We start from the raw sequence: 25,919 nt of genomic DNA, 5'->3' as shown, positions 1-25,919 counted from the left end.
CAGTAACAAAATAAATGATTGAATGACTGCCTCCTCACAGCAAAATCTGCAGAGCTGGTGAGATTGTATCCCTCATATATATAACATTATATTGGTTGTAAGAATTTTGTATAGTCATTTAAATTGAAAAAATGGAAGTTTTGAATCTGGCGTTGTTTTACGTGTCAATTCATAAACCATGTGCCATGGAATGGGTACATTGAAAATCTCTACCCAACTATTTTGCAATTTATATACATAACTCCACCAGTCCTATTTATATCATTCACTAAAATTAACTTTTTTAAACATTTCAACGAAAAATACATTTTTTTTATCAATTAGTATATTTCAGTTTAACCACAATATTTGTTATATTATTTGTTCTGTCTTTTCAGGTGGATTAAACTGAAATTGCAACCAACTTTCTAAGGCTTGTTTAAAAATATATATATATTTTGGAGATTATTTCCTTTTCAAACAACCGAAAGTGAGCAGTTGTAATCTGAATAAAGGGGAAAAGGACATTCTTGAACATCGGGTGAGACCGATTTACTAGAGAACCAGTTTGGATTTAAGTATGACTGATACCTTTAGTAAGAGGTCTAATGCTTTAATATTTAATAATTTCTTCCCTCCGAATTCAGATTTGTTATAGAAATAGGCCCTTTTAATTTTTTTGTCTGGCTTGCCATTCCAAATATAATTGAATTTTTTTGTTCATATAATTTAAAAAGCAGGTCATTAGGTGTAGGCAAAACCATAGCAAATAGGTGATATGACTAAAGAGTTAATCAGGGTGATTTTTCTTCAAATAGACCGGTATCTGAGCAAAAATTGATAACTTTCTATAAAACTTTATTGGAGTGAGAATTTCTTTCTTTTGGGATTTGAATACCAAGTATGTCCACATCCCCGTCAGACCATTTTATTGGTAAACTACACGGGAATGTAAAATTAGCCATTTTTTGTGATCCAATACGTAATATAATAATACGTAATCATACGTAATCATAATTTGGTTTTAATCCGGAGAGGTTTGCAAAAGTATCTAGATCCTCTGAGGCCATGGAGGGATTCTAATTGTAGTTTTTAAAGAAAACATGTATCATCAGCAAACAATGACACTTTTGTTTTTAAGCCACGGATTTCTAATCCCTTAATATTATTGTTGGATCTAATTTTTACAGCTAACATTTCGATGGCAATAATAAATAGATATGCCGATAGTGGACAACCTTGTTTTACTCCTCTAGACAGTTTAAAACTTTGAGATGTAGCCATTATTTACTATTTTACACCTAGGGTTACTATACATAACTTTAACCCATTTAATAAGAGACTCCTCAAAATTGAAATATTCTAGGCATTTATATATAAACTCCAGTCGTACTTTATCAAAAGCCTTTTCAAAATCAGCTATGAAAACCAGGCCTGGTGTCCCCGATATGTCATAGTATTCTATTGTTTCCAGTACTTGTGTTATATTATTTCCAATGTATCGTCCGTGTAAAAAACCTGTCTGATTAGGATGAATAATATCTGACAATACTTTTGTTTATTATTCAATGCGACAAGCATTTAGCTAGGATTTTTGCATCACAATACTGAAGTGTAAGAGGCCTCTTGGGTCCTGTTTCAGTAATAATGATATCAGACCTTGTTGTGTGTCTGATAATCTACCATTTATATAGGAGTGGTTAAAACATGCTAATAATGGTCCTCTGAGTATATCAAAAAACTTGGGTATACTTCCACTGGTATGCCATCCAGCCCTGGAGTTTTCCCAGCCTTAAAGGTTTTAATTGCATCTGTAATTTGACCGTCACATGTGTCTTTCTGTACAGATGTTAATTTTACATTATTATTAGGAAAAAATCAACACAATTAGCTTCGGTTAGTGAAGATGGAGGAGACTGAAACGAAAACATATTCTTAAAGTACTTTACTTCCTCTTTCAAAATATAATTCGGTGAATCATGCGTGACTCCATTTGTAAGAAGTTTCAATTCATTTTTTTTTGGTAGCATTTCTATATTGAACATTGAAAAATCATTTGGTGCATGTTTCCCCATATTCCATCCAGTTCGCTTTATTTTTATAATATATTACATTGGATGTTTCTTGACTAAGTTCCTCCATTTATTTTTATTTTTCCTCTAACTTATTCTGTGCCTCTATGGTACTGTTTTTATTGCTATCTAACTGTACTGTTAGTCCTTCAATTTATTTTGTTAATATGGACTATTTTGATCTAAATTGCTTTTGTTTTATAGAGGAGTACTGAATTGCATGGTCTCTAAAGGCACATTTAAAAGTGTCCCATACAATAAGGGGATCTGCTGTACCTACAGTTGAAGTCGGAAGTTTACATACACCTTAGCCAAATACATTTAAACTCCGTTTTTCACAATTCCTGACATTTAATCCTAGTACAAATTCCCTGTCTTAGGTCAGTTAGGATCACCACTTTTTTTAAGAATGTGAAATGTCAGAATAATAGTAGAGAATGATTTATTTCAGCTTTTATGTCTTTCATCACATTCCCTGTGGGTCAGAAGTTTACATGCACTCAATTAATATTTGGTGGCATTGCCTTTGAATTGTTTAACTTGGGTCAAACGTTTCGGGTAGCCTTCCACAAGCTCCCCACAATAAGTTGGGTGAATTTTGGCTTATTACTCCTGACAGAGCTGGTGTAACTGAGTCAGGTTTGTAGGCCTCCTTGCTCGCACACGCTTTTTCAGTTCTGCCCACAAATGTTCTATAGGATTGAGGTCTGGGCTTTGTGATGGCCACTCCAATACCTTGACTTTGTTGTCCTTAAGCCATTTTGCCACAACGTTGGAAGTATGCTTGGGGTCATTGTCCATTTGGAACACACATTTGCAACCAAGCTTTAACTTCCTGACTGATGTCTTGAGATGTTGCTTCAGCCGTTAGATATATCCACGTAATTTTCCTACCTCATGATACCATCTATTTTGTGAAGTGCACCAGTCCCTCCTTCAGCAAAGCACTCCCACAACATGATGCTGCCACCCCCATGCTTCATGGTTCTTCGGCTTGCAAGCCTCCCCCTTTTTCCTCCAAACATAACAATGGTCATTATGGCCAAACATTCCTATTTTTGTTTCATCTAGACCAGAGGACATTTCTCCAAAAATATACTTGCATACTATTGTTTGTATAGATGAACGTGGTACCTTCAGGCGTTTGGAAATTGCTCCCAAGGATGAAACAGGCTTGTGGAGGTCTACAATTTTTTTCTGAAGTCTTGGCTGATTTCTTTTGATTTTCCCATGATGTCAAGCAAAGAGGCACTGAGTTTGATGGTAGGCCTTGAAACACATCCACAGGTACACCTCCAATTGACTCAAATGATGTGAATTAATTTATCAGAAGCTTCTAAAGCCATGACATCATTTTCTGGTATTTTCCAAGCTGTTTAAAGGCACAGTCAACTTAGCATATGTAAACTTCTGACCCACTGGAATTGTGATAGTGAAATAATATGTCTGTAAAACATTTTGGAATAATTACTTGTCATGCACAAAGTAGATGTCTTAACCAACTTGCCAAAACTAGTTTGTTAACCAGAAATGTGTGGAGTGGTTCAAACACAAGTTTAAACGACTCCAACCTAAGTGTATGGTATGTCTGGAAAAAGTCAGTTATAAATTCTTCTGTCCTAGTTAAACAATTTATCATCTAGTAGGCTTTGATTAAATATCCAATATCCTCACCCACATGGAAATTCTGTAAGAGTTTTTTATATATATATATACATATATATATGCCAATTATGTGATGATCCGACCGCATTCTGTCCCCTATCAACACTTTTTTTTAACTTTTGGTGCCAGAGAGATAGACATAAGAAAGTAATCAAGACGACTAGCTTGATTAAGCCTCCGCCATGTGTATCTTACAAGGTCAGGGTATTTAAGCCTCCATATATCCACTAATTCCAATATATCCATGACATTCATGATTTCCTAAGTGCCTGAGGGTGATAGTTTGTAGTGTGATTTCCTTTACGGTCCATAGAGGTATTGAAGACCGTATTAAAATCTCCCACCATAATAAGAGTCTAGTGTTGCTTGTAGAGTTAATTCTCCACATTTCATCAAGTACCCCTGACTGCAGTGTGCAGTTTGGGATGGGGCCAAATGTGGGCGGAGTCACATTAGGTCATTAATATGGTCAAATCCGGAAACTATCATTTCGAAAACAAAACATTTATTCTTTCAGTGGAATACGGAACCGTTCCATATTTTATCTAACGGCTGGCATCCATAAGTCTAAATATTGCTGTTACATTGCACAACCTTCAATGTTATGTAATAATTATGGCAAATTAGTTCGCAACGAGCCAGGCGGCCCAACTGTTGCATATACCCTGACTCTGCGTGCAATGAACGCAAGAGAAGTGACACAATTTGCCTAGTTAATATTGCCTGCTAACATGAATTTCTTTTAACTAAATATGCAGGTTTAATATACTTCTGTGTATTGATTTTAAGAAAGGCATTTATGTTCATGGTTAGGTACATTCGTGCAACGATTGTGCTTTTTTCGCAAATGCGCTTTTGTTAAATCATCCCCCCATTTGGCGAAGTTGGCTGTCTTTGTTAGGAAGAAATTGTCTTCACACAGTTCGCAACAAGCCAGGCGGCCCAAACGGCTGCATATACCCTGACTCTGTTGCACAGAACGCAAGAGAAGTGACACAATTTCCCTAGTTAAAAGAAATTCATATTAGCAGGCAATATTAACTAAATATGCAGGTTTAAAAATATATACTTGTGTATTGATTAAGAAAGGCATTGATGTTTATGGTTAGGTACACATTGGTGCAACGACAGTGCTTTTTTCGCAAATGCGCTTGTTAAATCACCCGTTTGGCGATGTAGGCTGTGATTCAATGATAAATTAACAGGCACCGCATCGATTATATGCAACGCAGGACAAGCTAGATAACTACACATGGTTGATGATATTACTAGTTTAACTAGTGATTATGTTAAGATTGATTGTTTTTTATAAGATAAGTTTAATGCTAGCTAGCACCTTACCTTGGCTCCTTTCTGCACTCGCATAACAGGTAGTCAGCCTACCACGCAGTCTCCTTGTGGAGTGCAATATAATCGGTGTCCAAAAATGCAGATTACTGATTGTTATGAAAACTTGAAATCGGCCCTAATTTATCAGCCATTTTGATTAATCGGTCGACCTCTAATATAGACATACTGACAAGCTGAATGTATTTGGTACATTTAGTTATACCAGCCCCAGTAAAGAGATCAGAGATTCTGGTGACTTCTACGTCTGGGTGCTCTTGAGGTCCCTCTGGGTGCTCTTGAGGTCCCTCTGGGTGCTTCCGAAACGGCTCTATTGATTATTGTTGCCGTGCAACAATGAACGTGTGTCGCATTTCTACAACTGAAGTCACACTTTGATTGTGAACGCTGAAAGAGAGGAATAACAGTAAAGTAACAAGTTATACAATTAAATACACTGATGTAACTGAAAAAATAGAGCAAATCAAAAAACAGGAATGTCAAATATATTTAATAAACAAAGAAAGAAATAGTACCTCTGTGCCTCACTGAAGCATGACCTTTGATGTGGTTGTTGACCATATATTGTTCAGCCTTATGTGCAGAAGGGGCAGTGATGAAGTTTTTTTGGGGGGAGACTATCGCCCTCCAATAACACACTAGTGTCTCTATACATCAAAGAAAATAAGCATAGACATAAAAGGCATGATAATTAGAAAGGCATAAAATAAGCAATAGGCATTTAATTTCATAATTGTATATTCTATGTGTGGGCTGTGTAGACTCGCTATGTGTAACTTAGGGAATGGCTGTCGGCATCAACGATACACATTTAGATCCAGCCAAACACAACAAGGCATACATTGAAGAAACGCAATCAATGATCAAATCGGTTACATAACTGTACATGTAAACCTAGGCTTACTGCTCAAGTAGGCAAATTTGTCCAGATTAGATTTCCTAAATGTAAACAATTAGCTAGCTCACGTGCAAATGGGTGCTAATTAATGCTATGCTAACATCGGTGCGGTAGTTGGTCATATAAAAATATACCACTGCACTGGTGTAACATGAATATTACAAAGTACATTATGCATAATAACAGTCTCACTTCCATGGTTTATATTTTTATCCATGTAGGTTACGTTTAAGATTCGCTTTCGTTGACTTTAATACCTTCGACTTGAACCTCAACTTGGGTGAGGTTCAAGGGTTCGGGTTAAATACGTTTGACTCTGCCCACATTGAGCCCCCTGCCCCGAAATGCACACTGCAGTCGGGCTTCTCCATTTTAATGACAGTTTCATTGAGGACTTTCCTCCATAACAGAAGCATGAGAGGGAGTTTCAAACCTTCCATTTAAAATGTCCACTCGCACAACCCCTGAGACCCAAAATGCGTAAAACACTTCGCTTGATACCGTTTTCCATAAGCAAAGTCGACATTAGCATGGAGTTTAAACCACCGCAGAGCGAATTTATCTAATGTCCCCAAAGTAGTTTTCCAGTGCTTTGTCAATGTTATTTCTTGATGCGCATCAGTTCTAGCATGTTAATGTTTTATGGAAAAAAGGTTGGAAATAGGTGTCTCCATAATGATAATCTAAATAGCCTACCTACAACTGGTAAAAAGTTGGAAGACCGTGGCCTTCCAAGGTAAGGACAGAAAGTGTCATTTAACAATTAGCTGCCTACTATCTTCATGTTTGGCAACATTTGCCCATGTATTTATTTTCAGAGTTTGAATGAGTTGTAAAAATGTCTCAGAGAACTCTGCTGAATTCCCTCAATTGAAGGTCAGCTAAGTTTAACTAGTCTACTTAACGTTACTAGCTCGGTATTTGAAGTTATATTGTCATTAGTCTATCAGGTAAAAGCATATGCTTATTATTCATAATTTCTCAAATATTTATTAGCCAATCATTCAGTCGAATACGTTATGCTACAGCCATTGAATGTCTTTGAGTGTTAAGGGAAGTTTATGGCTAGATCGGTCCACGATATTATTCTATTTTTCAATCTTGAAATACAAGGGCAAATGTTATTTATCAGTGACGTAAATTCCGCGCTGCATGATATTCACTTCCCCGGACGTGGAGACTTAGAGAGCGCTCAAAGCGTTGTAGAACGCCCCTCTGAATAACGGTGCGTGGTTTTGGCTTAACTGCGTTGGGCAAAATGTAAGAGGCGGACTAAGCTACCTGCAGTGCTCTCTCAACCAACACACACGCCTCTGGCGTTCCCCACACACACACTCACTCACTCACTCAGCAACAGCTTGCCTTACTGCCTGATAGTCAGCAGCAGGTCACAGTGAAATAGATTTTTTATTTTTTAAGAGAAATTTCATGGTGGTGGCAGTGCAACTTAGAAGCAGCCCCAAAACCTACAACCCGCGACCAATACATTTTCACCCACGACATCGTTTTCAAAATAGGCCAATTTGTGAGAAAACCGCTGACATGGCAACCCTGGGTTAGACGGTATTGTCTCTGTGATGGTGGTTTGTGTCTCTCTCTTTCTTGCTCACTCAATTTCTCTTTATCACTCTCTCCATTTCACCATCTTTCCCTCTCCACTCAAACAGATGAGTAATCCCTCTCTTCGGGGTCTGCTCGGTGGCCGCCAGCGTCTTGCCTAGGCCCTGAGCAGCTGTTACTTCATTTCAATGGTGCGACGTACGCGGCCTGCGGCGGCCTCAGCGAATCAATGCCCCTCAACTCAACATCACCTCCCGCCTTCGTCTCGGTATCCAACCAACCACAGGCTAATTTCCGTCCATGATTGGTGTTAATTGTTTCAATGTAAAATTGAAACTCCCCAGAGGGGATTGTAGTTATTGCGTCTAATGATGATTCCGAAACCGTTTTGTCTCACAATATGGGCGCTTATTTGACTGTGCCCTTGCTGAATGCAATTTGGGCTTTCTTGCGATTTCTCAATCTTTTTGTGTCTGTCTGTGTTGAGTCTTGTTATAAGGTCTCTTTTATGCCCAACCAGTGAAGTATTGTCTTCAGATGGCTCAGTTGTGATGCGAAACGGGTAAAGGACGATGGGAGTGTTTGGCTCAATGAATAATGTACATGTTTTTGTGTTTCTACCCCTGCCCAACTGGCACAGAATAATGCTTTTTAACAGCTGTCAATTGCAGCTATTGAAGCATCAGGCCTAATTCTCTCCATCCCTGAGTTGCATGTTTAATAACACCCATCTTCGTCTCTGCTTCTTCTTTTCATGCCTTTCATTTCATCCTGAATGCTCCCAGGAATGCATTAAAGCTCAGGTACTGTGTGTGTGTTGGAGTTAGAACAATGTATTTAAGTGTCACTTAAACGATACAATAATACAAAATATAGATTTTTTTTCAACCACATTGTGGACCACTCACATTGAGGTTTGACACACGAAAAGCCATCATGGTCATACATGGTACAGGTGTCATGATACATTACATCTATACACATGTATGCATGAACAAAACAGTACAGTGTGTTCGCTAACCTGTGCTTTGCAGCTGTCTGTGCTAGTTCTATTTGTGTGTCTGATGTGCCTTTGTCTGTCTCTCACTTTCATGTATGTAGGTAGCTTTACCTTTAGATATAGACTTGCATATCTTTTCATTTAATGGTGTCAAATGCATTTTCCTGTAGCTATATTATTGGGACAAGAATTTGAAAAGCAATTGTGGTTGTATAGAGATTCACAATTTCGCATCTGAAAATTAGTCTCCTCTCCGCTGATATGTTGCAATACCCATTAAACAGCGATATGGAATATGGTCGTAATCAGTGCAGTGAACATGATAACTTGGATTGCTGCACCGCTTAATGATTACAAACTGAGATAATTAGCACAATTTAGCTGTTGGAGGAACATCGAATCTCAACCGCTGAACCAAAGTTAAAGTGATGTTCAAGATGGTCTAATCAGGCCTCCCGATTGGCGCATCGGTCTAAGGCGTCACTACAGACCCGGGTTCGATCCCGCGGGATGTCCTTGTCCCATCGCGCCCCTGTGACTCCCGTGGCGGGCCGGGCGCATGCACGGTCGCCGGTTGTACGGTATTTCCTCCGACACATTGGTGCGGCTGGCTTCCAGGTTAAGCGAGTAGTGTGTCAGGAAGCAGTGTGGCTAGGCAGGGTCGTGTTTCGGTGGATGCATGGCTCTTGACCTTCGCCTGCAGAGATGGGACGAGACTAACTACTAATTGGGTATCACAAAATTGGTGTTACTTTATACCTGGGTTTAGACAATCATGAACCAAACCAGTAAGTGGGTTTGTGAATGCTTTTTAATCGATGTGTGATTGGGTTGAGGTTTTCCTGTTTCTATGTGTGAACATTGCTGTGTTGACTACCATGAGTTGAGTAGCCTACACGACTATTCGTTCTTGCATAGTAAAATTCTTTAGTGAAGAAGTGTGAGTCCATTTGAATTCAATCTCTTTATGACAGCATACTTTTTGATTTAAACGAAACTTTCCATACATGTTTGCCCATGGTCAGAAAGTGACATTTTTGATAAGAATGCCAAAACATTCAGGAGATGAAGGTGCTCAAAGTTTACCCATTTTGGATATCCCACCATAACATGAGACATCCATGTCTTCATCACTGGAAAAGATAAACAGTTGAGTTTGATTTAATTTAAAAGATTAGTGTTATTAAACTCAACTTTTTCATAAAATTGACATTTTTAAACCTTTAACGTCTATCTAAAAATGCATAAACATTCTCATATGTTGTAGCTTAGACCCTATTTCATGAGGTTTTTGTGTTCCTGCCATACGTTGAGACACAACATGCTCTTGAATACAGGGTTGGTGTCATTTCAATCATAGAAATAGAACTCATTGAATTGACCTATCCCTTCAGACCACTGCAGTTTAGCTCGTACACTATTTCAGATGTTCATTGAATTGACATTTTAACTTCTAATTACTACCAAAAAGATCCACCCACCATCGAATGTCAACTTAAATATTGTCTATTCTATTATCCGTATTTCTATGATTTCAATAGGTTTACTGTTGAGGATTGGCAGTATAATTTAAAACAACAGATATTCCCATTTATTTTTAGTAAATGTATCTGCCAAAACATGACACCCACCCTGCATTCAAGACCATGTTGTCTTAACCAATGGCGGGCACAACACAAAATGTGTATCTGGGGGGGAAAAAATGGTTTTGGATAAAGGTAATTTTATATTTTTATAAAATCTCCAGAAAATACATTTTCGGGTGGAAAAACCATATAAATACAATGAATATAATGGATTTGGAACCTCTAACCCTGGCAATAGATAAGGTAAAGGGGTCAATGTAACACAGACTGTTCCATTGACCAGATTAGTGCACGTTCAACAAATCTAATCTAACAAAGTGGATATTTGTCATCCATATTGATTTATGTATTGTCACAGGGCCACAATGTGGTTACTTAAATCCGATTTGGATATATTTGGCGGTTTTCGCTGCATAACATTTAGAAGTTTTCCCTTTTCAGGTTTAGAAGAAGTGACTGCTAAATGCTAACTTTTGTTCATATAAGCTGGTGTATAGCTCACACACAGAAATCGGTAGTGGTAGCCAGTCGTTTTTAACTGTAATGCAGTTGATTGGTGACTGACACGAACATGTGTTGGGGTTGACATCCATACAAGCATTAAACTACATTTGTTTTACCTCAACATAGTGCAAAATATTTTTGCTGAGGGGCCATGAGGAGATTCGGGATCTTTCAAATGGCCCTTTCCCCCACACATTTCCATGGCAATTCCATTGGTTTGATTGACCTCTTTACCGCATCCATATACAGTTCCAGTCAAAGGTTTTGACATACCTACTCATTCCAGGGTTTTTCTTTATTTGTACTATTTTCTCCATTTTAGAGTTATAGTGAAGATATCGAAACTATGAAATAACACATGGAATCATGTAGTAACCAAAAAAGTGGTCAAAATATATTTGAGATTCTTTAAAGTAGCCACCCTTTGCCTTGATGACAGCTTTGCACACTCTTGGCATTCTCTCAACCAGCTTCACCTGGAATGCTTTTCCAACAGTCTTGGCGTTCCCACATATACTGAGCACTTGTTAGCTGCTTTTCCTTCACTCTGCGGTCCAATTCATCCCATACCATCTCAATTGGGTTGAGGTCAGGTGATCTGATGCAGCACTCCAGCAAGGTTTTAACTAATCAACATTCAGGATTAGAGACACCCGTTGTATAAATAGCCAATACACCACGGCTAACGTGAAGTGCCTGGATACAGCCCTTAGCTGTGGTATATTGGCCATATACCACTAACCCCCGAGGGGCCTTATTGCTTTTGTAAACGGGTTGCCAACACAGTAAGCCAAGGAACTACACATCTAAATTGAAAATGAATGTTGCTTTAACTAATAAATACATACTGCCAGAAAAAGTAGTCTGGACAAAAGTCTCATCCTAGACTGGTTGCTATGCAACAACCACAGGCTAGCTTGCATGCTTACATTAAATGTATGCAAAAACCGAGCATTAGCACCACTTCTAGAGTGACTAACACATGGCAATTATTTATTCACGTTGATCTGAATGTTGCCATTTAGTGAAAAAATGGTCCGATGTTATCATTTGTTGTTGGCTTGCACATGTTATCGTTTGTTGGCTCCATGCTGCTGGAAATGGATGCCGTTCTTTTAACTGGGGGAGCTGCTGCTGTGTTGTCAGAGAGCCTAGTGATCCACCGCTTCCAGATTTGGCCTCCAGCAACTTTGAAGGGAGGTTTCGAATCTGTCCTCTGACAGACAGTATTTATCGTACCTCTGTCTCGTGTCTCTGTCATCCGACAGTTTCTGTATCATGTTGATTCGAAAGCAGCGGTTTGTAAATCTGCGAAGGGCCAGCTCTTTTTCAGATCTTTGGCAGCATTTTTGCGAGGATGTTCATTTCCCATTGGCGTTTTTGTGTACCTGAAACATAAGACATTAGCTAATAGTTAGGATAATAGTTAGTCCTACATAGCGACCGGTTATATTGTCAACGTACATTAGCGTGATTTAGCAAGCTAACAGTTGCATACCATATGTAGCCGTTCACTGGTGGGCAGCTTTATCGCGCCCCTCTTCCCTCAACTTTTTAATTACGTCGACAGACACATTGTTGCTCGTTGTGAATTCGGTGTCCTTCTGTATACTCCATGCCAAACTGAGAGGGGGGTCGTTGATATGTCGGTTCAAGTCCAGCATAGCTGCTAATCTCATATTCTTCGGCATTCATGTTTCTCACTGAACCATACAAGTCCCGTAGAATGACGTTCAGCTCCGTTTTTATGTTGTATTCCCAAACTCACAATGTATCCCTTTTTCTGCACATCAGTCAGTGAAGCAGGTAAGTGCCCACTTTGTTTGTTTCACAATATTCTTTTCGTTTCGGTTTCTCAAGTTAATCTAAGTGCTTATTTTGTACATCGGCATGTCAAACTATTGTTGATGTAGCCATTTTATCGAGGTGAAAACGCTAAACATCATAGTCATGGTATACGGTCTCACATACACACGACTGAATGATGTTTTAGCTAATCAGTATCCAAACTACCCGGTTTATACATGTTATTAAATTTGCGCAAAATAACACAGCATTAGCCATAGCAAATTGCAGAGTTGAAGGAAATTTGCTTTAAAACTACATAACGTTCTCTCAGCCCCATGGCAGAATATGTAGAATCGCATGAAATTAGCTTTAAAACTGCAAACATTTCTCACAGCTCCATGGAGAAATGTGTAGAATTTCTGGAAATTGGCTTAATAATGAAAATATGTCTCTACACTGCGAAAATTGTTCTCTAAAATTCAGCCACTTCAACTGGCAGACCGCGCCTATTGCCATGCCCACTACCTAAGCCCTTTTTTGATCCATAAAAAACCCTGATATCAATCTCAGCCATTTATGTTTTCCAGTGATGGACATGCATGTCTCATGGTATGGTGGGGTATGCAAAATGGGTCAACTTTGAGCACCTTTTATCTCGTGAATGTTTTCGCGTCCTGGTCCAAGAAGTCACTTTCTGAGCATATCTACAATGGGCAAATATGTATGTAAGGTTTTGTTAAAATCAAAAGGGATGCTGTCAACAAGCGATTGAATTCAAATGGATTTACCAAGAATAGTGTTTGTTACCCAATTAGCTGGCTATTGCTTTAGATTGAATACCACTCTTTAAATGTAGTACGCCCACGTTCTCTATCAGGTGTTCTGATACTCCAGTATTCTCATGTCCCGATTTGACTCGAGGACGCTGCTGGCTCCGGACAAAATCAGATTAGAGATGGTGGAAAAAAAATAGGAGTGCTAGGTGAACATTCAGTTCAGAGTTAAGCACAAGATGAATGAGAGCGAGAGAGGAGTCAGACGAACATGTCAGACAGACGCGCCCGTGGAAAAGCAGGGGTCCTATTTTTAGAGCTGTCCTTTGTGGCGGCCTGTTCTGCTGTGCCTAGGTTCAACTGCTGCACGGATGCAAAAGCCCCAGGTTAAAAGGATTTACACAACATCATAGAAACACATAGAGACCGATCCAAGCACTTGCTTCTGTAATGACCGACTTGGGAGAAGACATCTTCGTTTTCTTTTTTGCCTGCTATGTTGGCAAGTTATGATAAGGGGTGTAAGGGGGGGGGGCACTTTATCCTCATGTAATCAGAACAGTTTTGAATGTTCACAATTCCCATGATAAGCATGTATGGACTTATGTAGCCTACATTTGTAACTATTAATTTGCATATGAACTGTTGTCCTGAACCTGGACTGATTTGGCAATTCCCTCATCACTGACTGTTGGTAAGAGTTTGAACTTCCAAAGCAACAGTGTTGAGTACTATGCTTACAGACATTTGAAGGATAATAGAAAGAGTAGGCCTAGTAGAGGGTCATATTATGCCATCTACTCTCCCTCAATGTCCCATGTCTCTGTCAACATTGGATGATGACATCAGCATTGTGCCTGGTTTGTGACTTTCTCTGTACTCTTCTACTCCTTACTCAATCTCATGTAGTCAGTCAATCACACACACTGTCTCACAGTTTTGCCTGCAAAGATTAAATGTTATGCAGCCAATATAATGGGGAGATTGAATATTCTGTGATGTTCACCAAGCCACGTTCATTTCCAGGCTTAAACACTTCAACTGCTGATCTTGTTATTTCATATACCTTATTTTACATTGTACAATGCTCAGACCCACTTTCACATGGCCATCACTGATGGCCATCAATCATACAGTTTGCAGACCGAGTGTATCTGTTAAAACTGAACACCTCACCGTGGCCCTGACACACACCTTAATACAGGGGCATTTCTACCTATTCACCAGGGCCCGGTTTCCCAATAGCACTGTAACTTAGGCTTACGACTGTTTTAACGATGTGTCGTTACTACAACGGCCGAAGATGTAACATCCATTTCCCACTCGGAGAACGTTCGCTAAGTGCATCGTTGGAGCATGTGTCGATACTAACAGGATCGAAAGAAAGGAAGCGCTGCTCTCTGATCAGCTTTCAACATTCAAATCTTACCTTAACATTAGAATTATTCCATAATACTATAGATCGAATAGCTCCTAGAGAGATATCACCAATATGGCTGCAAATATTGAGGCAGCTTATTCTAGTGCTTATACTGTATAATAATGCACTAAATAAAATATTTGGCACATCATTGCGTTGATACACTTCATGAAATACTGTACATACAGTACCAGTCAAAACTTTGGACACCTTATCATTCCAGGTTTTTTTATACATTGTGGAATAGTAGTGAAGACATCAAAGCTAGGAAATAACACATGGAATCATGTACTAACCAAAAAAAGTGTTAAACAAAATAACAAATATATTTTATAGCCACACTTTGCCTTGATGACAGCTTTGCAAACTCTTGTCTTTCTCTCAACCAGCTTCACCTGGAATACTTTTCCAACAGTCTTGAAGGAGTTCCCACATGTTGAGCGATTTGTATTTTGAAATTTGTAAAAGGTAAACAGACAGCCACAATCAATCGGAGAACATAGCTGACGTTTTACGTATTCTTAACCAATTGGGTTTTTGTTTGTTTCTTTGAGTTGTTTGTAACTTTTATATTTTAACTTATTTTGTACATACTATTGCTGCTACCGTCTCTTATGACCGAAAAATAACTTCTGGACATCAGAACTGCGATTACTCACCACGGACTGGCAGAATCCTTTTTTTTCCTTGAACGAGCCTGATGTGAATGATATACTGCTTTCCCGGGAACAGGCCCAGATCCCCGTCATTTGCGTGAAGAGAAGGCGGAGAAAAAGCGGCCAGAGGGCGGGCTGCCTCCTGAGAATTCATAGGCGATCAAATAAACCCCCGTTTCCTTCCATTCTGCTTGCAATCTTTGGAAAGTAAAATTGATGACCTATGCGGAAGATTAAACTACCAACGGGACATTCAAAACTGTAATATCTTATATGCTTCACGGAGTCGTGGCTGAACGACGACATTCTCAACATACAGCTGGCTGGTTATACACTGTATCGGCAGGACAGAACAGCGGCGTCTGATGACAAGGAGCGGCGGACTGTTTATTTTGGTAAATAACAGCTGGTGCATGATATCTAAGGAAGTCTCAAGGTTTTGCCCGCCTGAGGTAGTGTGGTCTATAGCTTATCATGAGATACTCTATTTTTCATAGCTGTCTACATACCACCACAGACTGATGCTTACACTAAGACCACACATAAGCAAACAAGAAAACGCTCACCCAGAGGCGGCGCTCCTAGTAGCCGGGGACTTTAATCCAGGGAAACTTAAATCTGTCGTACTAAATTTCTATCAACATGTTAAATGTGCAACCATAGGGGGGAAAAAAACACTAGACCTTTATTCCACACACAGAGATGCATACAAAGCTCACCCTCCATTTGGCAAATCTGACCATAATTCTATCCTCCTGATTCCTGCTTACAAGCAAAAATTAAAGCAGGAAGCCCCAGTGACTTGATCAATAAAAAAGTGGTCAGATGAAGCAGATGCTAAGCTACAGGACTGTTTTGCTAGCACAGACTGGAATATGTTCCGGAATTCCTCCGATGGCATTGAGTACACCACATCAGTAATTGGCTTCATCAATAAGTGCATCGATGACGTCCCCCCCACAGTGACCGTACGTACATACCCCAACCAGAAGTCATGGATTACAGGCAACATCCGCACTGAGCTAAAGGGTAGAGCTGCCGCTTTCAAGGAGTGGGACTCTGAACGCGGACGCTTATAAGAAATCTCGCTATGCCCACTGACGAACCATCAAACAGGCAAAGCTTCAATACAGGACAAAGATTGACTCGTACTAAACTGTCTCTGATGCTCGTCGGATGTGGCAGGGCTTGCAAACTATTACAGACTACAAAAGGGGAGCACAGCCGCAAGCTTCCCAGTGACACGAGCATACCAGATGAGCTAAATTACATCTATGCTCGCTTCGAGGCAAATAACACTGAAACATGCATGAGAGCATCAGCTGTTCCGGAAGACTGTGATCACGCTCTCCACAGCCAATGTTAGTAAGCCCTTTAAACAGGTCAACATTCACAAGGCTGCAGGGGCAGACAGATTACCAGGACGTGTACTGCCAGCATGCGCTGACCAACTGGCAAGTGTTTTCACTGACATTTTCAACCTCTCCCTGTCTGAGTCTGTAATACCAACATGTTTCAAGCAGACCACCATAGTCCCTGTGCCCAAGAACACTAAGGTAACCTGCCCAAATGACTACTGAACCTGTAGCATTCACATCTGTAGCCATGAAGTTCTTTGAAAGACTGGTCATGGCTCACATCAACAGCCATTATCCCAGAAACCCTAGACCCACTCCAATTTGCATAAAGCCCCAACAGATCCACAGATGATGCAATCTCTATTGCACTCCACCTGGACAAAAGGAACACCAATGTGAGAATGCTACTCATTGACGACAGCTCAGCGTTCAACAGCATAGTGCCCTCAAAGCTCATCAATAAGCTAAGGACCCTGGGACTAAACACCTCCCTCTACAACTGGATCCTGGACTTCCTGACGGGCCGCCCCCAGGTGGTAAGGGTAGGTAACAACGCATCTGCCACGCTGATCCTCAACACAGGGGCCCCTCAGGGGTGTGTGCTCAGTCCCCTCCTGTACTTCCTGTTCATTCATGACTGCACGGCCAGCCACGACTCCAACACCATTAAGTTTGCTGATGACACAACAGTGGTAGGCCTGATCACCGACAACGACGAGACAGGGAGGAGGTCAGAGACCTGGCAATGTGGTGCCAGGACAACAACCTCTCCCTCAACAAAGGAGATGATTATGGACTACAGGAAAAGGGAGGACCATGCACACCCCCATTCTCATTGACTGGGCTGTAGTGGAGCAGGTTGAGCGGTTGAAGTTCCTTGGTGTCCAGATCACCAACAAACTAAGATGGTTCATGCACACCAAGACATTTGTGAAGAGGGCATGACAAAACCTATTCCCCCTCAGGAGACTGAAAAGATTTGGCACGGGTCCTCAGATCCTCAAAAGGTTCCACAGCTGCACCATCGAGAGCATCCTGACTGGTTGCATCACTGCCTGGTTTGGAAACTGCTCAGCCTCCGACTGCAAGGCACTACAGAGGGTACATCACTGTGGTCAAGCTTCCTGCCATCCAGGACCTCTACACCAGGCAGTGTTCTCTCTGCTACCGCACAGCAAGCTGTACCGGAGTGCCAAGTCTAGGTCCAAGAGGTTCCTAAACCGCTTCTACCCCAAGCCATAAGACTCCTGAACATCTAATCAAATGGCTACCCAGACTATTTGCATTGCGCCCCCTCCCCTCTTTTACACCGCTGCTACTCTCTGTTGTTATCATCTATGCATAGTCAATTTAATAACTCTACCTACATGTACAGTTGATGTCGGAAGTTTACATGCACCTTAGCCAAATACATTTAAACTCAGTTTTTCACAATTCCTGACATTTAATCCTAGTATAAATTCCCTGTCTTAGGTCAGTTAGGGTCACCATTTTGTTTTAAGAATGTGAAATGTCAGAATAATAGTAGAGAGTGATTTATTTCAGCTTTTATTTCTTTCATCACATTCCCAGTAGGTCAGAAGTTTACATACATTCGATTACTATTTGGTAGCATTGCTTTTAAATTGTTTAACTTGGGTCAAAATTTCGGGTAGCCTTCCACAAGCTTCCCACAATAAGTTGGGTGAATTTTGGCCCATTCCTCCTGACAGAGCTAGTGTAACTGAGTCAGGTTTGTAGGCCTCCTTGCACTCAGACACTTTTTCAGTTCTGCCCACAAATTTTCTATAGGATTGAGGTCAGGGCTTTGTGATGGCCACTCCAATACCTTGACTTTGTTGTCCTTAAGCCATTTTGCCACAACTTTGGAAGTATGCTTGGGGTCATTGTCCATTTGGAAGACCCATTTGCGACCAAGCTTTAACTTTCTGACTGATGTCTTGATGTTGCTTCAATATATCCACATAATTTTCCTACCTCATGATGCCATCTATTTTGTGAAGTGCACCAGTCCCTCCTGCAGCAAAGCACCACCAGTACCTGTTTCCTCCAGCTTCTTCACAAGGTCCTTTGTTGTTCTGGGATTGATTTGCACTTTTCGCACCAAAGTACGTTCAACTCTAGGAGACCGAACGCTTCTCCTTCCTGAGCGGTATGACAGCTGCGTGGTCCCATGGTGTTTATACTTGCGTACTGTTGTTTGTACAGATGAATGTGGTACCTTCAGGCATTTGGAAATTGCTCCCAAGGATGAACCAGACTTGTGGAGGTCTACAATTATTTTCTGAGGTCTTGGCTGAATTCTTTTGATTTTCTCATGATGTCAAGCAAAGAGGCACTGAGTTTGAAGGTAGGCGTTGACCTACATCCACATGTAAACCTCCAATTGACTTAATTGATGTCAATTAGCCTATCAGAAGCTTCTAAAGCCATGACATCATTTTCTGGAATATTCCAAGCTGTTTATAGGCACAGTCAACTTAGTGTATGTAAACTTCTGACCCATTGGAATTGTGATACAGTGAATTATAAGTGAAATAATCTGTCTGTAAACAATTGTTGGAAAAATGACTTGTCATGCACAAAGTAGATGTCCTAACCGACTTGTGGTTTAAAAACGAGTTTTAATGACTCCAACCTAAGTGTATGTAAACTTCCGACTTCAACTGTACATTTTACCTCAACTAACCGGTGCCCCCGCAAATTGACTTTGTACCTATAGTCTCGATATTGTTATTTTACTGCTGCTCTTTAATTACTTTTTACTTTTATTTCTTATTCTTCCTCATCTTTTTTTAAACTGCATTGTTGGTTAGAGCTTCATAAGTCGGCATTTCACTGTAAAAACCTGTTGTATTCAGTGCAGCTGACTAATAACGATTTGATTTGGTTCCCATTCAAGTCAGAACTGGCAGCCATTGCTGGTGTACCCATGAGTTTAACAGTCAAATTGCCAGGGTTAGATGTTCCAAAACCCTTCTTTGGATTATATGTCTATGGACATAACGCAACAAGTGGTTCTATATTTGGCGAGCATGCTGCCCAAATTGTGGCCCTCTCGACTAAGCTGTGGATAAAGTTTTATCACAAGCACTATTTTTTTCTATCTATTGATCCTCTGTGGGTAAATTATGTTCTCTGGTGTAGTATTTTGACTGATTTTATTTGTCTGTTCAGACAGGAGTAATATAGTTTTTGGAAGAAATGTTTTTATAAAAATATATTTTTGGGGACATTTTTTTCAATTTCAGTGATTGCTGCAGCACCTCCAGCTCCCCTACTTCCTGCAGCTATGGCCTTAAGATGCTTTTGGCAAACCAGACCCTGGCTGTTTTTGATCCCGCTTACTTGCCCTACATCCTGGGAGATGTCTGAGCCTATTATTTCAGGCCTTTCCTCTTCCTCGCCCTCCCCATCCTCCCCTCATATCGGTTGTCACTAGTTACCACAGCCACAAAGTCAAAATTGGCTGTGTCATAGAAGTTCATGAAAACAAAAATGTGCTTTTTGGACTTAATTTAAGATTAGGCATAAGGTTAGCAGTGTGGTTGAAGATTAGGTTCAAAATCTGATTTTAAAAAGAGAAATTGTTGAAATAGCCAGGGTTTAGCCATAATTACGACTTTGTGGCTGTGGTAACCATGTTTGGGTCGCAAATCCTGTCCACTTCCTGCCCGGACAGGAAACGTGCCCACGCCAACTCATGCCAACAGCAACACAATACCTTGCTGCCTCTTGAACTGGCACAAGTGGCGTGGGAACAGCAGCATCAGGAAGTCGACCCTAGAGGAGGAGATGGTAGCAGTGTATTAGCAACTTTTTTATAAGTAAGGGTCCTGGTCCCTTATTGATATGCACAGTCAGCAATTTAACAAGGCTTTAGACTCTTTCACGTATACTGACATGAAGATAATATACTGTGGGAATTACACCGCCATGTTAAGTATTGGCATGCTGGTGGCATCCGTTTTAGCTGCTTTGGTTAGCTTGACTAGTGCTAATCGCTTACAGGTTGTTAATCAGTTTTATATTTGTTGTTGAAATAATCAACTGTGTTGCAAAACTAAAAAGGAACCGAGACTTTTAGATTTATATCCAGGCATAATAGATCTCTTCTTATATGCCATTGGCCTATTTAAGAAATGGCCAATGTTACCCAATGATAAGAGTATTTGCATTGGTTAACCTTTTGAAATTGTAATATCAGTGGTTTATCTGGCGAGGTGTTAGTACCGGTATTTTCTTTGACTGGTACTTATTGACTTGCAGGAAGATGCAGAGGGGGAGAGAGAACGTTTGAGCTCTTAGTCTTTGTACTGATGTCCAGCTACTGTACTGTGTGTGAGTGGGAAAGGCCATGTCAGATTAGCTTTTTATAGTAGCTTGGTAGATTCACAATATAGTTATCTTTGATACAGTGGCTTTGTGGAATAGACTTGGTTTTTATATTGTATGTCCTATATATATGTCCTAATTTTCTTGTTCATCATGTGCAGTCGTGCTAGTAATAAAACTAACTGTAAAATGCTTTTTATCTAAAGACAGTACATTACTCTTGCTTTCATGTGCTTGTTGTCTGCCTACAGCATGCACCTGTGTATATCTGTGCACATACATGTGAGTTTGCTTTTATCTTCCCTACCGTGGTAATAAACTTTGTACGACCCTAATGCTATGCATCCCGAACCCAGAATGTTTGGAACAAACTTATAGCCACAGCGGTTAGCAGAGAACATTACAAATGGCTGGTGTCAAGGCTTTCCTGCCCCCTCCAATGAATCAGAATCCATTAATGTCACGCACCGCTAGCATTGTTACATCAGTGTTCCAATCAAGTCCAATCAATGCGCCCCTGCCTTTCCTTTGCATTTAGATTGAGGTTGTTCAGCCGAATGCCAACCCCATAACCTATGTCTGAAATAGCACCCTATGGGCCCTGGTCGAAAGTAGTGCACTATATAGGGGATAGGATGCTATTTTGAACGGAGCCGTAGTCTCGTTGTCACTGGAAAGCGTTAAAGTGCAACCAAGAGTGTCTGGTTGTGGTCCCCAGACACGACCCCAACAACACCCCCCCACTGCCTCACCCATTGCCGTGGTGATGTAATGACATAATGATGCCCTGGTCCCTTGACTATTGTTGCCAGCAATGCTAATGACACCGTCACCAGCACCAGAAGCAAACACCTGAGCTTGTTTTGGTGATGCATTACATCATTGCCCGGGGCCTAGAGAGGGTGATGGGAATGATGTCACAGTGGGTATTCTCATGTTCCGTCGGATGGAGGCCAGCCGGCCAATAATAAATGCAACCCCTGGTTTTGAGGCATTGTCTCTATTAACACAGTAGTTATACGGCGTATACGTGAACAAATAGCCCCCTCAAGTACAACTCGATACACTCGCTGTGTAAATGTGGTGTTTACTATTCCATTGACCGACATTGATCTACATCAGAGAGCCATATATAGATGGACTGTACATACGCATGTTCAGTAGTTGTTGTTTTCCTATCCAACACTGCAATAACAAGAATCACTATAGGTCACTTTGCCACAACACATCCAAGGCTAATGTAAGGATGGTGTAAACAGAAAAGTTGCAAATCTGAAGAAAGGCAACACATACACTATATATATACAAAAGTTTGTGGACACCCCTTCATATTAGTGGATTCGGCTATTTCAGCCACACCCATTGTTGACAGGTGTATAAAATCAAGCACACAGCCATGCAATTTCCATTGACAGGAGAATGGCCGCAAAGTGGTAGGCCAGACAAACTCACAGAATGGGACCACCGAGTGCTGAAGTGTGTAAAAATAGTCTGTCCTCGGTTGCAACGTCAGCACAAGAACTGTTCGTCGGGAGCTTCATGAAATGGGTTTCCATGGCCAAGCATCCTCTCACAAGCCTAAGATCACCATGCACAATGCCAAATGTCGGCTGAAGTGGTGTAAAGCTCGCCGCGATTGGACTCTGGAGCAGTGAAAAAGCGTTCTCTGGAGTGATCTGGCAGTCATCTGGCAGTCTGACGGACTAATCTGGGTTTGGCGGATACCAGGAGAATGCTACCTGCCCCAATACATAGTGCCAACTGTAAAGTTTGGTGGAGGAGGGATAATGGTTTGGGGCTGTTTTTCATGGTTTGGGTTAGGCCCTTTGGTGCCATTGAAGGGAAATCTTAACACTACAGCATACATTGACATTCTGTGTTTCCAACTTTGTGGCAACAGTTTGGGGAAGGCCCTTTCCTGTTTTAGCATGACAATGCCCCGTGCACAAAGTGAGGTTCATACAGAAATGGTTTGTCGATCTGTGTGGAAGAACTTGACTGGCCTGCACAGAACCCTGACCTCAACCCAATCGGTCACCTATGGAACGAATTGTAGCGCCGACTGCGAGCCAGGCCAAATCGCCCAACATCAGTGCCCTACCTCACTAATGCTCTTATGGCTGAATGGAAGCAAGTACCCACAGCAATATTCCAACATCTAGTGGAAAGCCTTCCCAGAAGAGTGGAGGCTGTTAAAGCAGCAAAGTGGGGACCAACTCCATATTAATGCCCATGATTTTGAAATGAGATGTTCGACGAGCATACTTTTGGTCATGTAGTGTATTTTGTTAGTGCAACAAAGCTATTTGTCTTTGACTGTCATTGTAGGAACACTACTGGGTTTTCCTATTTGCCCGTTGGGGCTTTGATTCTCATTTGAATTGGCAGTTTATTATTGTGCCATTTCGAGATAATAATATCAGCTCCGAGTCACTCGGCTGCCTATTGTTCATTGTTTCGGGTTGCGTCCTAAATGGCACCCTATTCCCTATATAGTGCACTACTTTTGACCAGGACCCATAGTGCCTGTAGGGAATAGGGTGCCATTTGGGTGCCGCGTAGCCTTGCATTGCCCTTTAAGCCATTGTTCGCTGTGCCTTCGTCATTTTAAAGCGCTGTTCTTCTCATATCTCAGTGTCCGTCACCAAGCCTGGCCCGCTGGCCTCATATCTGACAGGGGCCCTTTGTGTTGCCAATAACCCGAATCCCCTAGGGCAGCTGGCGGCTGTTTGGCCCACCAAGTATTCCCACTCATAATTGAGAGATATACAGTATGTGATCGTGTCCAAATGTAAGCAAGTTTTAAAATGTTTTAATTAAATATTATATCCGTTTGGGCTTCTTGCAGTCCATTTGCAGTCTACAAATGATTTTGTAATAATGTTCTGGCCCCCTGATCATCCACTCAAGACAAAATCGGCCCACGGCTGAATCTAGTTGATCCCAGCCCTAGGGGAATGGGCATCCCCTGTGTGTGTGTGTGTGTGTGTGTGTGTGTGTGTGTGTGTGTGTGTGTGTGTGTGTGTGTGTGTGTGTGTGTGTACCTAGTGGTATATTGTGAAGGGTGGTTATAGTGTGTGTGTGCTTGCATGTCATGATTTGATAGATCCTTCAGCACTGTCTATGATGTGATACCACAGCCCATGCTCGATGGGGGCCTTTTCCCCAAAGTCGGACGGGGGAGTCGGTGACGAGATGGCTTCTGTCTCTGACACGCGTGTGCCCCCCTCTCTCTTCTCTCTTTCTACTTCCTCCATCTTTCCGTGTCTCTATGCTTCTGTCGCCACAGCAACCACCAAAGGCCCCGTGGGGGCGAGTCATGCTCAGTCGCCGTGGTTACTATACTCCAGCCGTTTGACAGTGGTGACATCATTGTCATACTGATTCAAGGAGAGCTCTGTTCATCTCCATAGCCATGGTCCTCTTTCATTTTATTACCCACTGTCTTTGAGCAAGTCTTTATCAGGTCCACCTTTCCTCTTTTCTCCACTCTCACTGAAGAGGATGCTCCCCCCCTCTCTCTCTCCCCCCCTCTCTCTCCACCGCCCAGGAAATTGCTTTCCTGGTTCTGTTACCATGCCAACTGGCTGCAGCCAGCGGTCCTCTGCTGAAGTGAGTGTGATAATGGCATTACTCTCGCCCGGCTCCCCACCTCTCACTAGTATCCTTTTGATTTCTCTCAGCGTTTTGCTCTCCTTTGCGTCCTCTATCTCTCTTTTTTCTCTATCTCCCTGTGTATCTGTTTATCTGTCTCCTAGCTAGCCTATTCATCCTCATCCCTCTCCTTTTCTCTCCTCCTTTATCCCTCTCTCTCTCTCTTTTTAAGCCATGTAGACTGTGTGAGTAGAAGAACAGCAGGCACCACCGGCTGGACTCAGCATCAGTGAGGGCGGTCCCTATTCAAGCCCCCACGTCTCTCCCCAATACACTCACTGACACACACACGTCCCCCGCTTTGGTGCACAAATGTACTGAGAGTAGTGTTAACAAAGCCAGGATCGTGGAGGCGGTGGCTCCTAGGTCTCAGACTAATCTAATGGCGCGTAAAAGCCGAGTGAGCGAGTCTTTGCGTGCGCGTAGGCGTGCTTGTGTTTGTGACAGCCAGCCTACCATCGGCAGCGAAAGAGAGCAGAGCAGGAAGGGAGAGGTAGGATGAGGGAGCGAACGTGAGTGAAAGTGCTGTCAGCCATTTTAGCCTTTCCCCCCCTATTTTTCGGCTTTATTATCCACACACCGGAGCTCACTGGAGGAGGAAACTATCTAATTGGCATCAGCGTAAAAAGAAAGAACGCACGACGCTCGATTGTTTTTCTCTCCCTCTTAACCTTTTTATCCATCCCTGCGCTGCAAGACAGTAGCGTGCGCTCGGCACTGCAGACTGGGCTGTTCTCTCGCTGGAGTTGAACCCCGATGCAGGGCTGCTGGTGCGTCTGAAACCGAAGCCGGCTTCCTTCAGCATCACCCCCCTTCAGCATCACCCCCTCACTTCCCAGAGAGAGAGACAGCCCGGGTAGAATAGCTGAGAGAGGGGAGGAATTGGACGAGGAAGATGGGGAAGAGGCGCGCTGTAGCATAGAGAGCTAGACCCAGAATGTTACATTTTAGCCCGGCGTATATTGTATCATTATGAAACCATTAGCAGCAGCAGCCAGCCATGGAGTCCCGAGCCAGCAAGATAAAAACCCGGTAAGTGTGCGTGTATGTTTTGTTCTGTGACCCGATGTCTGGATGCGATTCGCTACTCTATAGCCTAATGGATGGCCATCGGGTTTCTCTCAAGCCGCGCTTAGATTAATGAATACGCCGGGCCCAGCCCACTAGGCTATAGCCCAGCGCCACACAGGAGCGCGGACGCGTTGAATCTCAACCTTATTTATCCGTCAGCCCGTGTGCCGGTAGTGTTGTAGGCTAGTCACCACGGCCATGTGCTCGCTGTCACACTCCGGTTGCAAGACGGTTGGAATGGTTTACGACCATG

The 25,919-nt window shown here is 41.8% G+C and overlaps 1 protein-coding gene across 13 annotated transcripts in view; it reads left to right on the top strand.

Moving 5' to 3' along the window:
- Positions 1 to 25,919, top strand: part of LOC115205100 (rap guanine nucleotide exchange factor 2) — a 138,536-nt gene that overhangs the window by 79,357 nt on the left and 33,260 nt on the right. The window contains exon 1 of one of the 13 annotated variants that reach the window (XM_029770746.1): positions 24,914 to 25,627. The exons of 10 other annotated variants lie outside the window; for them this stretch is intronic. In XM_029770746.1, coding sequence (XP_029626606.1) covers positions 25,568 to 25,627 — 60 coding nt within the window. In that variant the 5' untranslated portion in view covers positions 24,914 to 25,567. Of the gene's footprint in view, positions 1 to 24,913; positions 25,628 to 25,919 lie in introns of those variants that run through there. 2 more of the 13 variants (XM_029770747.1, XM_029770748.1) reach the window with 2 other exon arrangements.

The sequence above is a fragment of the Salmo trutta genome, chromosome 13 (genome assembly GCF_901001165.1).
Source record: "Salmo trutta chromosome 13, fSalTru1.1, whole genome shotgun sequence".
In the NCBI taxonomy this organism is placed as follows: Eukaryota; Metazoa; Chordata; class Actinopteri; order Salmoniformes; family Salmonidae; genus Salmo; species Salmo trutta.
This window is presented reverse-complemented; position numbering and strand designations above follow the sequence as displayed.